Genomic DNA, 18,833 nt, shown 5'->3' with positions numbered 1-18,833 from the left:
TTTTTTTCCCAGTTTCGATAAACCATAACCTTTAAGTTCACATAAAAAGCAGATGATAAAAGGGGCTGCTTCTGCATTTATTTGCTGAAAATTTATGAACAATGAGATTAGAAAAGAGGTAACGGGTAATATGAGACAACATAGAGACGACAAGGAATTACCTTAAAGTTGCTACCATCTAATGTTGCTTTATTCCAAGCTTTAGAAATCAAATTGTACCTTTTTATCTGTTATTATCAATTATCTTCCCCTCTTTTAGTGAGGACAGGCTGAGGGGTTATCAAGTTTAGATGTAGTTAAACCCACCTGGTTCAACTGCAATTTATATAACCTTGTGTTCCTCTTTATATTGCTTTTGTTTGGTTTGCTGCACCAAACAGCATCCACGCTGCACATTTTCCACTCATTCATGCTCCAAGGACACCACTGATGTTCATTAAAACCATCCCTACATGTTTCTATTTCCTTCAGCTCATAATAAACCTTTTAGAGTTAAAAACTAACGTGTTTGGTCTCTCCTCTCTTTATCCTCTCTGGAGCTCGGTTAAAACTTACATCAACACCATGATGTAGTTGGCAGCCTTATTCCTTCTATTTCTTTCTGTTTTGCAGCCGTGATGGTAACAGCCCGTGTTGTCTTCCTCTGTTTATTGGGAGCTACCTGGAAACATAAAACGCTTCACTGCCTGGATGATTTTTTCAGAGGACGAAATTTATATACAGCTCCACAACACAACAGCAGAGAGAGACTGTGTGTGTGTGTGGGTGCGTGCGTGCGTGTGTGTGTGTGTGTAAGTCTATCATTACACAGTTTGGTGAGGTCCTGTGGTGATACTATGAGAGCTATAATTTCAGTGGAATGAAGGGAAGCCAAGGACGAGTCTCTCTTTCTCTCTGTGACCTTAGTGACCTACCGATAATGACGGTTGAAGTCCCTCTATTTCTAATTTTGTCCTATTTCCTCTTTCTTAGCAGACTGTTAGATAAAAGTGTGAAAGTCATCCTCGTAGCATCCTGAGGAAGTTTGGAGAAAAATTGATGTAATTGACTGATATATTAGAATGGTATTAAACAGCTGCGATCCATGTGATTGTCACTGAAGAAACAAAAATATGCAGCAAAAACAGTAAAAGGTTGATGAACCAGCCATGTATATTATTCCATATGACTGATGTACATTTTTAAAAATCTCAAAACATATAATGGGGGCTAACTTCCCACCTAGAGACACAAAGCTGCCCCCCACACACTAAACTATAAAGTTTAAGACTAATTAATTTAAGGTTGGGTTTAAGTCAAACTAAAACGTAGAACAGAGAAGCGTAGCCTAACTTGCTAACACTAGCACTGGTTCCCACTAGAAGTTGATGTTATTTCAACACCTGCTGAGTCAAAGCGGCTCTCACACATTCAGTGCTGTGTTTGTCTTGCATTAGAGAAAGCAGGGGAGGGCTTGCTAGTGTTGGCTGTCTCCTCATTCACGGGTCCAGTTGTGCTTTGTGATAAGCAGCAGATAACAATGCAAACCGTGAGGCTTAGTTAACTGCCTGTGCAGCCGTTGGAAGTAGGGATACGATGAGTACTTTTTGTTCCTGCTCTCACACCACTGAAACACACTAGAGTCCTGACTGTAGATGTGTTTCCATCCATCGGTTTTAATTAGATTTTCAATTTGCGCATTACAAATCTGAGGCGAAATGCCAAAAGTTTGGGAGAAATCTTTTCATATTGCCAAAACATTCCTACACTAAGCCTGAGCTGGCATACTGATAAAAGCAAAATGTATTATAGAAACAGATATAGTGATAAAATGATGATGTACATAAAGCATCTGACCTACAGTACCAGTCAAAAGTTTGGACACACTTTCCCATTCACATCGATGAGAAAGTGTGTCCAAACTTTTGACTGGTACTGTATACGTGTCAGATTACAGTCCACTAAAAAGATGAAAAATAGCAGCAAACAAGAAACATCAGATCTGTGTGGACCAATGAGGAGACTATAACACTCCCCAAAGTAATGAACATGATACAAACAGAAATGTCATACTTCCATCGTAATTTCTACATTATTCTTTGTCATCTTGTTGCAGCCTCTTCTTCAGAAATATGGGTGGAACTTGGCTATTATCAGCGGGGCATCAGCAATTCATGCTCTCCAGAGAACACTAAGGTGGCATGTACAATCACAGGAAAGACAAAAAAACATAACATTTTTATGTCTTTCTTCCTGGTTATTACTATTTTGTCCAAAATAGTACACTAGTCAACACATTCCAAGGACACTGAATTCTTAGAAAAAATCTATTTAGCCTCAGTTTGACTTTATGGTTTTGTAAGGTTCCAGGAAAGGTATGAAAACCAATGTATTATCCTTTTAAATTAAACATAAAAAAGTGTGCGTCATTACACACATTTGCACTTTTAACCAATACAATGGTTTTTGTTTTAACTTGCACTTTATTAGGCCATGTGTTTTTATAATATATTTATTTTTAGACATTACATATGGGTTTTTTGTTTGTTTTTTTAAATCTATCTATTGGCTTATTACTCCTACACTTCATTTAACTGTCTTTTTATTGTCTGTTGTTCATTGCATTATTACCTTTTATGCTTACATTGAGCTGCTGGAAAACTGTATTTCCTACTGGGATCAATAAAGTAACTAACTATCTATCTATCTATCTATCTATCTATCTATCTATCTATCTATCTATCTATCTATCTATCTATCTATCTATCTATCTATCTATCTATCTATCTATCTATCTATCTATCTATCTATCTATCTATCTATCCATCTATCTATCCATCTATCTATCTATCTATCTATCCATCTATCCATCTATCTATGGCTCATCCCTACCACTGATGCCCTTGAGAAAGGCCGTTAACCTGTAACTGTTCAGTGGAGTCTCTCAGTCTCCAACAGATGGTATCGTAGTGGTATTAATTAAAAGAACCCCCATGGACCTCAAAAAACAGCGAAACAAACTGTCATCAAAAGAAAACTTTGTCTCTAAAATGTCAGCATTTTAGGAGCTCTGATAAACATCCTGGCTTTAATTATATGACATTGCATCTTTATTTTATTATTATTATGAGTTATTATTTGTTTTCTTTTAGCCTGCGTGTGTTTAAGTGAGGCCTTAATAAATGGCAGAGCATGCTAAATTGTTTGAAAGCGTGAAAATAATAAAAAATTAGAGGTGACATGTAAGTCCGAAATTCTGCTCAGGGCCCCAAAATTCAAGGAAGCGTACAACAATAGCGTCAAGTCTTATAAAAAAGAAGTACTATGGGACTGACGTCAGCTCCCCGCTGCGTCTGAACGACATACATGTCATGATGACATGGATGTTTACATTTGACAGAGTGGAAATGACAAGTGGATTGTCCTGCTGTGAACCACACTTCATTTCATACTGAGTGGTGTAATCTGATTTGTGAGGCAAATTAGCGAACAAAGCACTTCAGTTCAGATCTGAATTGCCCCACAAGAGGAAATTCCTCAAACAAATCCATGTGAGTAGGAAACCAAAAGGCAGTTTATAGCATTTTAAAATGATGTCCAGGATTTAAACAACATTGTGAATCAGTTGCATCTAATATTTGGAAATCTCTCTGACCACAAAGATGGATTAATCATGTGTTAACCCTTAACATACTGTTCATATTCTGACTCATAAATTCTTCATTAGTCATTAATAAATATTTGATTAATCTTATAGGAAAAAGACACATTCACAATCAGTATTTCATTGTCTGGGAAAACATTAAAAAGCATATGATGAATAAGTGTTTGGATGTTGATTTTTTTAAATAAACACAGGTCAAATTTGTACATTTCCATTTATAAAAATGCATCAGCTGCACACATGGAAAAATGATGCATCTTATTTCTATTGTTTGTATACTGTAGGTAACATTAGGAAAGGTCCGGCTAAAAGAAATGTGTATAGGGTGTTTTTACAGCTCAAAAATGTAAAACTGGGTCAAATTTGACCCTGAACAGTCTGTTAGGGTTAAACACAGATGACTTACTGTTTTAAGAGATAGGAGGCTTATCTAGTGAGACGTTACGTTTCTTCAGAATCAAAAATCAATTAAGGGATTCAATATGGTCCAGATTTGAACAAAGAAAGCGCAATAAACATGAATATTAATTAATATTAATCAGTAAATATAAACACAAACATATACAGAGAGAGAGAGAGAGAGAGAGAGAGAGAGAGAGAGAGAGAGAGAGAGAGAGAGAGAGAGAGAGAGAGAGAGAGAGAGAGAGAGAGAGAGAGAGAGAGAGAGAGAGAGAGAGAGAGAGAGAGAGAGAGAGAGAGAGAGAGAGAGATTCTGTGTAGTGGGGGTTAAATATGTGTGTCAAACTGTTTGTGCATAAAGAAGCTACAAATAAATGTAAATGTGAGTGTATGTATTAACAGGATATACAGTATATGTATTTCCAGTGTCTATAGTGAAAAATAAAATACATCTACACAGTGCAGGAGGAACAAAGACGCAGTATACACAATATGAATATGAGTGAGATGGGGTGAGGTGGTAATAGTCCTTTCAGTCCCTTACTGTTTGAAAGGAGGATGTCTGTTGTCTGGGGAAAGAAGCTGTGCAGGTGGCAGGTGGTCCTGGTTCTGGGGTTTCTCAGAGAGTGAAGTCTTGCAGGGTTGAGAGGTGTCAGATATGATCTAACTCACTATTTCTCTGACCTGAGAGTCATAAATGTCTGTTAAGGAGGGGAGTGTGGGTCCAGTGATCTTCTCTGCACACTGCACAACACGCTGCAGTCTGTTGTTGTGTAGATATATACACCCGCAGCGCTTGTGACATCTTGAGGTTTTTTCAATTTACGAGCGCTGCCAGCCAGGCCTTCTCGGTGATAGGTGATATGTTTCAAATACGGCTCCGATGTGGTATTCTCCATTTCAGGTCGTGCTAGACGGTGGTTCCCAGGAATCTGTGGGACTCAGGTCTGTTTACTGTCTTTCCCTGAACGGGCAGTGGCTTATTTCTCCAGAAGTCGATGAGGACAGTTTTCTGTGTGCTACTTCCCTGGAAGCAGATTTGTCTCCATTTGTGATGAGATCATCAGCAAATTTAAAACATTCAACTAAGCAAACGCACACATTACAGTCACAGTCATGCTTTTTAAATGTAAAATATAAAAAGAAGATAGATTTAGATTTTTTTTCTTAAATAATGTCTTAATACATTTTTCTCTCTACAGAAATTGATTTAACCAGAGACTGTCTATCAACAGCTGGTGGACCAGAATCAGCCCTCAAACCAGAGTTTGAGAACCATCTGCTTCAGTGTGTGTGTGTGTGTGTGTGTGTGTGTGTGTGTGTGTGTGTGTGTGTGTGTGTGTGTGTGTGTGTGTGTGTGTGTGTGTGTGTGTGTGTGTGTGTGTGTGTGTGTGTGTGTGTGCATAAGCTTATTCAGGAGCTGCTGCAACCCATAATATAAATTTAAAACTTCCATTTGCAGAGTGAAGAGAAGGGATGCAAACTCAAACTGATCAAAGTGGGTCAGGGAAGTACACACACACACACACACACACACACACACACACACACACACACACACACACACACACAAAAACACACACACACTGAGCGGTAATCCCATTCCCTAGCTGTCTCTCACCCCTGGAGCTTTGGCTGTGTGTGCGTCCTATTAGCTTTCCTAAGCCAAAAAGTTCACTGGGCCAGTCAACCAGTCAGTCGGTTAGTCGGTCAGTTATTTAATTAACCTTTTGACCCACCAGTCAACAATTGTTCCAATTAAACTGGGAGCAATTTACAAGACTATTAAGATCCAACAAGATTTCTCACATCACAGATTAACAACCCATTTTTGCAAATTACAGTCGTCTTTGTTCATCCTTCTGTGAATTATCAACTCAAACTACAAAGTCACATCATTCAAATATATTCATATTAAAGTCTAAATAACATAAAACTCTAAATAAATCTAACATATCTAACACAAAGCTGCTCCAGCTGATCTGAGACTGAGTCAAGAGATGAGAGTTTTGAATAGCACAGACAGATTATGTGTCATTACTGTCTAACAATGAATTGATCCTACTTAAAAGTATTGTTTGTGTGTGTTTAAAGCCTGATATTTCTTATTCCGTTATGCCGTTAACCTCTTTTGATGTCCAAGACCTATTAAAAATATAAATTTTCAACAAACCTGTAATGCACTCCCAATACTTGTAAGTATATCAATTTATTTTCAGTTTGGTTCTGCACTTGAGATAGAAAAAATATAGAAAATTACCAGCCTTATCCTTTCAATCATGACAATTATCCACCTTAACTTACTTTACATTTACAACATCTGGCAGCTGTTCATACTATTATTTATGACACAACCATAGACTGTATATAAGAAAGGGCACAACACAGTCCTGGTGAGAGCAGGCAGAGACGTCACGAGATGAAATCAACATGGAAATCTGGCAGCAATCAAACTATCTCGTTACTCATTAGAAATCATAAGGGCATAACTTATCTGTCATCACAAAGTCAGCAACTTAACAGTGATTCAGTCCGTGAGCCACTTAGTCAGAGAGAGACAACCAAGCAGGTGAAAAGGTTAAGAGGTTTATGCGGCCACTTTAAAGGGAAACCAATCAACCAATCATCTAATGAGTATTTCAACAAATAGTGAGTCAGTGAGGCAAGATGTTTGTCTTTCCTTTCTAATTAGAAGGAAGTTGGTGTTACTTTACTGTTACCTTCCCTGTTAAGCAATATTTACATTCCTTATATGTGTATTTGTGGTCTGAATAGAGTACTCTGAGTGAAATACTAATCATCATCATCCTGGTTAGCGTTGTTTATCAGGGGAAAGGCCTGTGACTCAACTAATAGATATGATTTAAGTCTACAGAAAAGAATTTGGATGAAGATATCCTGGATTTTTCTTGTTGTGAACAAATCTCCAAATCTCATGTGCAGAGCCAAATATTTTGTCTAAATTTCCCTCTATTCCTCTATGGAGCTTTGTTGTTAACCAAAACCTATTAAAAAATAACTCAATGAGTCACACCATTGCACTGAGTGATATGTTCCCTTATGTTAAGGTTGGGTAATGTTCGTTTTTTTAGAAACAGCTCAAAATAATAATGATCACGTTTTCAGACACCACTGTGCATGCTACGAACACTGTGCTACACATCCGAACCTCTTGATGTTAAAGTCTGTTTAACGCAGTAATAACTATGTCTTCTGAGTTTGACATTTACCACAGAAAAGTGTGTTATTAACCATGAATAAAAAATCTCTAAGAGTATAAAGTTAGGCTTCAAAATCGTGAAAAATCAAGTCTCTCAAACGTTGTGGACATGTCTGCTGATGGTGCAGAAATTACGAATCTCTCAAGTGTCAACTGTCAATCAAATACCACCAGTACCACCTGAAAAATAGATGTTCTGTGCTCTGCAACTTTCTTCTGCACAGCCCTCCATGTTTGAGCCACCAGAGCCAAAATCCAGTTCGGAACCAGAGGACACTGACCTACTAAGAATCAACCTAATTTTTCTTTCTCCCAATTGTAAGATAGCAATTTTACTGTCTAGCATAACTTGACGTAAGCCAAATAAAGCTGGGCTAAACATATTAGTGAAAATCTGTATTGAGTTTCTGCACATGCACAGTGGTGTCTGCTTCACACAGAACTACTCTCCAGAGACTGAAAACGTAATCACTGTTATTAGTCTTTGAAGCCATTACTATACAAACTATAGTAAGTGCAGTTTTGCGGCAAAGGAACATGTCACCCAGTGCAGCGATGTGGCTCACTGATGTGTTTTTAGTAGTTTTTGGACAACAACAGAGGTCTACACAAGATTAAGCAATAGTTGGACATCTGTTCTCCTAATAATGTTAATTTATTAAATCTCCGAGTTATGAACTTGTTTTGACATTTTAACGAGCGATTTTAACTTGACTTATAGTTAGAAATGACGAAAGTCTATTTACAGGGAATCAGTTGATGTCACTCTGGGCCGCTACAAAGATTAAAATCATTAAAGCTATATGATTTGTTCAAGTGAAAAGTTTGGGGTGGAACTGATGCGAAACAATTTGGAAATCCCCGAATTAAACTGTTAGTCAGAAATTAAACCAGTGAGTCACTCAGTCAGTCAGGGGGTTTAGTAGTCAGAGCTGAAACCAGGCCAGTCAGTCAGTCTGCCAGTCGGCCTGTAGGTGGCACATTAACCCACTTATTCACCTCCAGCTCTCTGCTCTTTGTCTGCCTCCCTATGTGTGTGTCCACTGCCACTATTACAAAATGTTCTATTCTGCTCTGCTGCTGTGATCCGCCCTACATCAGCTGCTACAGACAGAAACCCTGCCCCCCCCCCAACACACACACACACAGACACACACACCCCCCAACAAAAAAATCTGAAACAGCAGACTTATTCAAAATTCAAGGCTTAATTAATTTTTTACTTCCTTCTTTCTATTTTAAATAGATGATTTTTTTTCTTCCTTCTTTCTCTTTCCGTAGGATCATGCTACATTACCCCCTCTCTCCATGTGTTTGTGGAAAAATATAGAAAGCATGTACACACAAAAAATAGTTTCCATGTGACAGACTCCCACCTACAAAGGCTGTGATTCTTTACTGAAGTGCAGAGTGTATGCAGAAAATGCATGCATAAATACCAAAAAGGCAAGCAAGAGCTGTTTATGTGATGGAGGTCAGTTTAACACCCTTATAATGTACATACATCAGCATCATGCATATTTTTTTTAAACATTTCTAACATAAATCAGCTATTATTATGATGCCAAATAGATCTTTAACAATAATAAAGCCCCATTAAATATATAGTACGTGTGCAGCTGTAACCACCAATCATATTAAATAGGCGTGTGTATATATATATATATATATATATATATATATATATATATATATATATATATATATATATATATATATATATATATATATATATATATATATATATATATATTTAAAGAGCCTGATATAAATGAATATGGTGGGTGTTAAAGACTGTGAGCTCCCGATACCGGATTCCTTGGAGCCTGCTGAGAACTCACGTGAACAGAGGCAGACTCGCGCTCTCATTGGTCGGTGTGTCTTGCACGTGTACCGGTGAAATCCTGTCCGTTATGTAACGTGCAATGCAAAAAGACGGCAGCAACATAGGGAGGAGGAGAAAGACGAAAAGAGGGAGGGCTGCGGTATCTGACCGGGGCTGTGCGGAGTTAATTCATCCCAATACTATACACAGTCCTTTCACTCGTTTACTACAGCATGTGTTTTGTTTGTTTGTTTGTTTTGCATTGAAAAAATAAATTTAAAAAATGGTTTATTTTCATGCCAACTAACTATAAATGTGGTTTATTTTAATTTTGTGTCAGCTTCTTTAATGGTTGCACAGGAAAATGCAGATTAATATAACTAAATGTGTGCAATATTAACACATCTCTTTAAAAAAAAAACATGGAGCACAAAATGTAAAAATAAACAATAATAATAACAATAAGTTTAATAAACTGATTTCGCTGCAAATAAAATTATATGCACATGTAGCAGCATGTCTATAGCAGTAACAAATAATAATAAAAGTTTTATTATGGTGTCCTAAAGCTACATTTCGGGCTGAAATGAGCTGAAAGTGTATAAGTGACTGTTTTAAAACTATGTCGATAAGATGACAGTTTGAGATAGTTTGTGGTTGCAGTAACAGCAGCAGCAGCAGCAGCAGTAGCAGATGTAGTAGTAGTAGTAGTAGTGGCAATAGTAGTAGTAGTAGTAGTAGAAGGAGGAGGGGATAGATGGATGGTGAAACACCCCTGCAAGATTTGAATTTGGAAGACAACGTGGCTGTGAAAGCATCCAGCCTGTCTCACTCTGTCACATTATTATAGTTAAAGGTAAAGAGAGGAAGAGGAGGAGGAGGAAGGGGGGTGGTGGTGGGTTATACATTATAACTTACGTATGTTGACATTTTTACAGCATGCTGAATATGAACTCTGCCTCCATGCTGTAAAAAAAAAAAAAAAAATGCCACTACACTCACTAAATAATGACTAATAGAGTTAAATGTCTCAACAATGAATCACAAACTGCAAAAAAAAAAACAGCCCTTTTAAAATAGTAATAATAATAATAATAAGGATTTAAAGAGTTAAGCTCCAAAATTGATGCCCACCGACGTGAGACAGACAGTTGGCAGACAGACAGACAGACATGCAGTAAGACACCCGGCACAGCCTCACAATCCACGTGTGTTTCTTGTCCTAACTTTTACGCGCCACCATTTTTTCCCGGAATCCCACCCATGCTATGCGCGGTATCACTCCGCCCGCCCGAGACATCACATAGACCCCAATTTCAACGCGAAATTAACAACACTCGCCGTCTCCCTCGCTTTTTCCGCCTGAACTCGATCGGAATAGTCAACGAAGACCATCATTATGTCGGTGGGTTTAATTGCAATTAACGAGCCGCTGGGGTTTTTGGTGTTTTGGCGCGATTTTGCCACCGCAGCGGAAGAACGCCGCGTCACAAAGATATAAACCCAATGACCCGTCAGCCACACCTACCTACTCTCTGACTGTCTGATAGTAAGGGAGAAGGAGACGCTGGGAGACATTTGCACACCATGCTGCCCTGCTCTAACTTTAATTTCACACGCAGAAAAATCAACACTAGAAAATAACAACTCTTATTATAGTGTCACATATATCCATCGAGCTCTGTGGACCTTATTTGGATATTTTTGTGGACGGTTTTCCTCCGATATTTTTATTTTTTATTCTTCATTCTTGAATAATCTTTTCCCATAAGGACAGCTTGAAGGTAAGAGAGTTGCATGCATAGCTAACTTAAACATATGAATGTAACGGTGGCATTGAAGTCACATAACTACATGGTGTTAAATTGGTGCTTTTGTGCATTTCTTTGTCCTGTGCGTGGCTTTTTAATGCAGCTTAAAGCGTTAAAAATAAAGATAATGCCGGTTTCACGTGGAGGTCCCCACCTTCCTCAAACCCACGCATGGGGTTTTTAAATGACCCTCAACAGCGGGTCAAATGTTGGACGTCTTTTAAAGGACTTTTAAGCTTTTTTTCTGGTGCATTGACTTCACATGGAGATACTGAATCAGTATAGATACATGTCTTGGTGCATTTTGAGTGATTTTTATTGTGTTAGTGATGCTTTTTTGGGGAAAATTTGCTAAAATATCTCCATGAGTTTGGTGCAAACACGTGCAATCACACATTAATAGCAGTGTAATGTATCTCCATTCAAAAGCTCATTGAGAAATGTGGGTTTTTTAAATTTTTTCTGCATGTCTGCATTCACGCATGGACCTCAGTCGCCGGTAGTTTGAGTCAAAGGCGTGCATTCACATGTAATAAACAGTCGGTTAGTGTTATGCAGACTGGATTTTGGATGAGGGGGTTGAAATGTCGTCATAAATACCATTAATTGCTTATTTTCTGCCGTCTTGTCACGGCGCAGACACGTCTGTATTTACGGTTTGGCTCAGGTTTCTCCAAGCTGTGATGGTAAAGAAAGACATCCTTTAACTAGCAGGCAGCCTGTCTGCACCACACACACACTGCGGCTTTGTTCTCCAGCACAGCCTGCTATACATACAACATACCATAAGACTCCGGAGGATTATGGTGAGGTTTTGCCTTCTGGGAAAGTTTATAAAACATGTTTTAATAATTTGACTTTTAAAGCTTTTGTGCATTGCAATTTAAAGGTTTTTTTTTGTAATGATCTTGAATGCAGAAAAGCAGCATGTGTTGGCTGGTTAGTGTTATTATAAGAGGCAGGCTTTCTCCTTTTTACTCTTAATAGGAAAGTTGTGAAAGTGTCTTGATTTCGTGCAGGCAAAGTATTCAGTCCTGTGCAAGCAGAGGTTAAAGTGTTGAGTAACAAACAAAAAGAAGAAGAAGAAGAAACACAAAAGCAACCCCTCCTTTGTTTCTAAGTATTGTTTTTCATGTCAGCAGGCAGCCGGGCTTCATTTGCGGTGCTTTTTTTTTTTTTTAATTCACTTTCTGTGAAGGAAAAAATTTAAATTGTGGAAAGAGGTATTGGGTTTCTGCCCCATGTCTCTCCCAGCTGTTCCTGTGATGTCATGGGGAGGGAGAGGAGAAGAGAGGAGGGGTGGTGTTAAATATTTGGGGGTGATTTTACGCCTCCCAGGGTGCAACAAGGGGCGGGGCTGTAGTGATGTAAACACAGATAAAAGGTTGCACCCTGCAGGTCTGGGTCTCAGTTTGGAGGAACTGGTTTAAACTTTCACTACAACACGTGTTGCTGCTGCTGCCGCTGCTGCTGGGGGGGATTTACCGGGTCTATCTCTGACACCACGCAGCTTTAAACACACTACCGGCTGTGCTGCTCTCTGGATTTTAACTTGATCACCTCCACTACATCTCTGACCTATTTTTAAAAATATATATTTTTTTGTTATTCTCCCAGATTCTGCAAGTAAAAATGTTGCAAAGCTTCGCGCAGTCGCAGGAGTGGCTTTACTCGGAGCCGCTGCTATTTGACGACGAGTTTTGCCAGAGTTTGATGAAGGACCTCCAGTCGCTGCCGACACCCCCACAGTCTCCCCCAATGAAGACTGGGCTGGGCGGCAGCAAGCCTCTGTCCAAGGAGGACCAGCTGAGCTACGTATCAGACATCCTGCTGGAGGACCAGGACATGCAGCTCAACTGGAACTACGACTTCTTCCACTCAGACAACGCAGAGAAGGAGGGCGAGTCCAGCCAGCCATGCTCCCCTCTGGAGGAGAGCGGGGAGGATTGCCTGTGGCAGTGCCTCGCATCAGACAAGACCCTAGAGGAGAAGCTGGTCTCCACCATGCTCAGCTCCAGCCCCCTGCTGTCCGACATCGACACCAGCATCTTTGAGGGGATTGCCGGCTCCACGCTAGACTGCCAAAATCTGATGGATGCTCAGGAGCCCAGTGAGGCCACATCAGACTATGGTTCGACTGGTGGAGAGCTGTCCGCCTACTCATCCAGTGACTCTGGTGAGTTCAGGAACTTTATCTTCACTTTACATTCCTGAATGAGACTAAATGTTTGGTCTCTTTGTTGTAGATCTTAAGTGAGTGATTTAAAAAAGCTGCCTTTCAACTCTTTTTTTATTTTATTGATTTTTTTATTGATGTTTTGGCTCTGATAGTGATATCAGTCTGTTATCTACTTGCTATTATTGTGCCGCCTATTAGTACAAACACTCCTTGGCCCCAGAGCCGCTCCATTGATAATTCACTGTTAATGTTTAGTGGCACCGAGCCCAAAATGTTCTTTGCACTCGGCTTATCTGCACGGCTGCTTCCCACCTGTGATCTGCAGGAGCCTTTATGACTCGAGGATGAGGAGGAGTGGCTGAGGTTTTAGCTGATGACTGACATGAATAGATGAGAGGTTTTGACTCTCTCTGAGTGAGTGTGTATGTGTGTGTGTGACTCATGTGTTAGCGGTAACATTTGCGGCTCCATCCATTATCTTCTAATGACTCATTTCATCATCTTAAGCCTGCCAGCATTCCTGGCTGTAAACCAAAGAGGAAGTGGCAAACTGCCATATGTTGATTTTTCTTTTTAACTTAAGGATTACTTACTGCAAAAACATAGTAACTTTTTGTTGATTTTTGTTCTAAATTTCAGTTTTTTTGGAAACTTAACTACCCATTCATTTCAACAGTAAATAGCTTTTTATGTAATTTCACATGAAACACTTTAGTGTACAATTCTGAGCACTGAAACTCAAACTACTGTTTATGCATTTAACTGTTGCTGTAATCTAGAGCCGCCTCCACTCATTAACAGAGGTACAGTTTGCTAACAGTTGTAAGCTTCTGCCAGTTTATGGTTGTTTACAGTAGAAGGAAAGACTTGACTGGTGTCCTACTTGTGTGTCAGTGTGAGATCCCACATGGTGTGTACAGTGTCTACACTCATGTTGTTGGTTTCAGCGCTCCACTAATGTCACCAGGACGTCACAGAGCAGATAGAATTACCCGAAAACTCATCTAACCCCTTCTCTCCTTATCTTCTTCTCTTCTCTCACAGAGGAAGAGATTGATGTTGTGACAGTGGTACGCTGCTCGTCCAGCCCCTCTCCTCGGTCCTCTCCTCGGTCCTCATTGGCCGAACGTCAGCAGAAGCAGGAAGAGGAGCAGAGGGCTCTGCAGCGTCACTTCGAGATACAGCTGCAACACAACTACGCCGCGCCCTGCCCCGCCTCGCCGCCACCTTCCTCCGCCTCTTCTTCCTCATCCTCGTCATCGTCCAACAAGCGCTCGAGAGGGAACGACAGCTCCTCGCGCTACCACCACTCTTCCCGCAGCTCTTCTTCTTCGTCGTCCTCGTCGCGGTACCACCACCACCACCATTCGTCTCGGAACTCGACGGAGACGGAGGACGAGGAGGAGAGGCGGCGGACACACAATGTGATGGAGCGACAGAGGCGAAACGAGCTGAAGAACTGCTTCATGCGCCTGCGCGACAACGTGCCCGAGCTGTCGCACAACGACAAGGCGTCCAAGGTGGTGATCCTGAAGAAGGCCAGAGACTGCATCTACGGCCTGGAGGAGGAGAACCACAAGTTGCAATCCAAGAGAGACAAACTTAGAGCCAAACAGGAAGAGCTGAAAGCCAAGCTGTCGAAGCTCCGCAGCTAATGGACAAGGGATGGACCATGGGTGGGGAGCTTCGTTTTTAGGTGTTTATCTCTGTCGGGGGTGGGAGGGGCGGTGGAAGAGAGGGAAGAGACTTTGTACAAAGACAAGAGGGATGGGTGGGGTAAAGGATGGCGTCTCATGCTGAAAGAGCGCACAAAGTTAACATTTCAAGAAATTGTTTTGGTTAAAATAGGTCTGGACTGTGTAGACTTCTTGCACACTTGCAATTGTTGCCATAACACACACTCATTGCCTCATGCCTTGACTGCTGACTGTTGTAGAGAGTACGATGTTTTTAAAAGTTGAAACGAGGATGGAGCGAGCAGATACTTTGTTTTCTTTATGTAGTTTGGCTGGATGCACACTGAAAGACACGCTAACAACACACAACACAAGGACAATACTTTTTTTTTTTTTGGGGTCATCTTTTCTCCATTTCATCCCATTTGGGAAGCTTTAAATTAATTTGGGAGATGCCAAATGGTGCAGGAGAAAAATGACTCGATGCTGAAATGCCCGTTGAGCCAGATAACTGGAAGCCACAGCAGCTCAGTGTTTAGTAGTTGATTGAAACTTGAATATTGTCAGGATATCTTATAGCCATAGTAACCAGTGATCCCTCCACACTGATGTCTGATGGTGGCTTCGAGGTTATTTGGTCAACTGCACTTCTGTCAATTCCACTTTAATTCCAATTTTGATGCTACTTTTGAGTTTTTTTAACAGAGGAAAAAGTTCTTCAGTGTGCATTCAGTCCTGTCTGGCCTCAGGCGGACCCTTGGGCCCAACACCACTCTGTTATCAGGTTAATATGTGTTAATGACAATACTGTATTGACCAGGTTTGTTACTGTACACATAATAAGGCTCAGCCTCGCTTCAGTTCACTACCAGTTCATTCGCCTCTGTGAGTGTGAGTGTGAGTATGAGAGTGAATGAATGTGTGAGAGTGATTTCTCGAATTCAAAATATGGAAAATATTCTATGTATTTAAGCGTTTATCATTAATGAATTCTACAAACTCAAATGTAGCCATAATAACAGCATTCAGGTTTTTGAGGAGTCTGAACTGGAGAGTGAACTGGACTGCGAGCTGAGCTGCCGTAGCAAAAAGCTGATGGTGTCCTGATATTGTTAAAGGTTCTTGTTGGAGGAAGCTGCAACAGCAGCGATACTGTGACATTAAGCTCTGTCATTAATTAGAGCAGCCAATTTGCAATGTGTATATTAAGGAAAGGGTCGATATTTTTGTTATTAGACGACCATTACTCCAGTGGAAATTGCTTGATTCATTCATCAGTGGCCCTCGTTCATCAAACCCTCTTGGAAACTCGTAAAGTTTCTCTATTTGAGATCGTCACCCAACATCACCTACACCTGCAAAAGTCAATAAGGATTGGATCTTAATAAAAAAACTAGATCGATCACATCTTCTAAGCTAGTGTGACATTAACTTTTAATCTTATGATGATGAAAAATACCAAATTTTGCAGTGAAACTAATCCTTTTGAATCATGTACTTGTTACATGACAGAGGGCCACAGACATTTACCAACATTCCCCTGTTCTTGAAAGATTTTGTGCCCAATGTTTCGATCACATAATAGCCACTGAAGAAATGTGCTATAAAGTCTCTTCTAGTAGTTTAAAACCAGGCGTTGAACCTGGAAGGTGGTTTGTGACTTTGGGCTGGATCTGAAGTTTAAAATATCAATAATGGGGATGAACGTAATATTGAATGCCATTTGACTCTTAATATTGTAGTCCATTGTTTGAATAATGATAATTGAGCTGTTATGGTGTGTTAACCGTAAAAAAAACCTGTTCTGCCTTGAAATAAGTTCTTTTCAGGACTCCTTGTTTCTTTGGTTTGATCACAGCGCTGTCTAGTTAAAACCTCATCTTCTTCCAACATGGGCTATTTCTCCAGGGAATGTCTGGCGTCTGGCTTTTCTTCCACACGTCTGCCAATCTGTGTTTATTCTTCCTTTTTTTGTAGAGCTTCAGTCTTCACAGAGCTGCCTTTAGCGGTAAAAGGCTCACTGAGGTTTTAACAAGACAGCAGGGATGAATATGTTTAGCATGGCAAACCTACCTCCACCTAACTGCAGTCTGGCCTGTTTTCTTTAGAGGATTGTTGTACAGATTTTTTTTTTTTTTAAATGTAAATATTTTTGTTATTGTAACATAAATTATTGTAGTCTTTTTTTTCCTTTTTGTTTATTGAATTTGAGGATTTAAAATTTGTATTTACCAAGCAGCACTTTTTTTTTTAAATATGTACTTAATTAAAGTATGAATGAGAGTTGGGAATCCTGTGTGGTTTTATTATACACTATCTCTCTTACACACACACACATAATTAGTATACAGTGACAAATAGGCTAAATACAATTTTGGCGATTATTAAAAAAACAGTATGAGAAAGTATGTGTATAGAGCTATTACAGCAGCTGAGTTACAATGCTCTTTACAAGATTACTAAACTAGGGACATTAAATATGGAATAAAAATCTACACTGCAAGTCAGTGTTTCTTATGGGCTCCAATCTAAACCTCAAGAACAATACATTAACTAAAAATGCAAACCAAAAACGTATTTTTTAGGATGTCGATGAAGCTTTAACATTTTCAGACCTTAAAAAACAGCCTTAGCAGCGTTGTTAACCATCTATACAAACACAAACTTCTGGATCTTTACGCTTATCAATCACAATAGAAAAGTAGGTGAAACTCTCTTATAAGCTGGAATGTGTTCACATCTCTCTCCAGTAGTGTTGAACATCTGTGCAGCAAATAATGATTATTTTCATTTTGAGTGCAATTAATCATCTTGTCAATAAAATACCTGAAAATAGTGAAAAAGTTAGTTATAATTTCTTATTGCTCAAAGTTGTGTCTTCAAATGTCTTCTGTCTCAGTGACAAACCCAAACCCAAAGATATTCAGTTTTTATTAAACCTTCACATCTGAGTCACTGCAACTAGTAAATATATGGCAAAGAAAAGACTAAAATGCTAGTTTAATTATGACAATAATGGTGATTCCTTTTCATTCAGTCTATCATTGCAGCTCAATTGGACATTAATGCATCACTGCGCTGTGTAGTGTGTTAGAGTATCAAGATTACTTGATTTTAAATGTACAGTATTTAAAGTTGTGGAATGTGGACATCAAAGGAAATTTCACCATCAGAATAAATAAAGTGTATCTTGATTAATCCCAGTAATGCCTTTATATGGGCTTGGCTTGATTGCTTATTTAACCAGCAGTTTGATGAAAGGATCGTTTTTGGGAGAGCAGCCAGTCTCCAAAATAGGAGAAAAATGCCTTCTTATGAATTGTTTTACATACATGTGGCGTCTCCTTTGCTAACTAGCTAGAGATTTGACTGTTCAGGAATGACCTGCATGTTTTAGACCAAAAAAACCCCCATAAAACCCCCGCACACAGACACACACAAGGGGCTGATTTGTTGGTGGCCTGTTGCATCAGGTCCTGGTGGAACAATGAAATATGATCCATGAAGTCCAGTTTGAGAAACAGGTCCATGAGTTAGAAGGCTTATCAGGTGCCAAAACAAAGCAGAGGGATTTTTAATACAACACAACTTACAAATGGTGAGGTAAACCGTAGAATTAGCTCATTCACTTTACAAAGTTGTGAATTCGTGCTTTAGGTTACAGCTAAATTAGATCCAGGATGCAGTTTTTTGCTGGACACTTGCAATGTTTTGCTGCTGCCTCTGATCACTGTAAGGAACATGGTGCACTGCATGTTGCACAGTGCTAATGCCTGTGTGAACATGGACTTACATTGGTTTAAAGTAATGTACACCTCCATTTATACAGCCTGTTGCCTGCAGCTCTTTTATCCAGATCATTGTAGCTTTTTTCTGCTTGTACAATTCCTCCTTGCAATATTTCAAACTGATCCTCTGAGGGGGGAAAAGTGTAAAAGATTATGCTGTTAAGTTTACAGTTATAAAGCATTTCTTCTTAGTTGCTTTAAAATAAAACTCCCAGTTTGGTTTGCCTATGCAAAAAACCTTTATGTGAAACAAGCAGGAAGTGATTGCTGTGAGTTAGCATTCATGTAACAC

The 18,833-nt window shown here is 39.5% G+C and overlaps 1 protein-coding gene across 1 annotated transcript; it reads left to right on the top strand.

The window, feature by feature from the left end:
- Window positions 1-10,681: 10,681 nt before the first annotated feature.
- On the top strand, window positions 10,682-14,736 carry mych (myelocytomatosis oncogene homolog). The gene is made up of 3 exons (XM_062416224.1): window positions 10,682-10,871; window positions 12,516-13,074; window positions 14,122-14,736. Exons 2-3 carry the CDS (start codon window positions 12,531-12,533, stop codon window positions 14,730-14,732), a joined length of 1,155 nt encoding a protein of 384 aa, XP_062272208.1. The 5' UTR covers window positions 10,682-10,871; window positions 12,516-12,530; the 3' UTR covers window positions 14,733-14,736.
- The last annotated feature ends 4,097 nt before the right edge of the window (window positions 14,737-18,833 follow it).

Source organism: Scomber scombrus, chromosome 3, assembly GCF_963691925.1.
Source record: "Scomber scombrus chromosome 3, fScoSco1.1, whole genome shotgun sequence".
Taxonomy (NCBI): domain Eukaryota; kingdom Metazoa; phylum Chordata; class Actinopteri; order Scombriformes; family Scombridae; genus Scomber; species Scomber scombrus.
The sequence above is the reverse complement of the archived record's forward strand: the minus strand, read 5'-3'. Positions and strand labels throughout refer to the sequence as shown.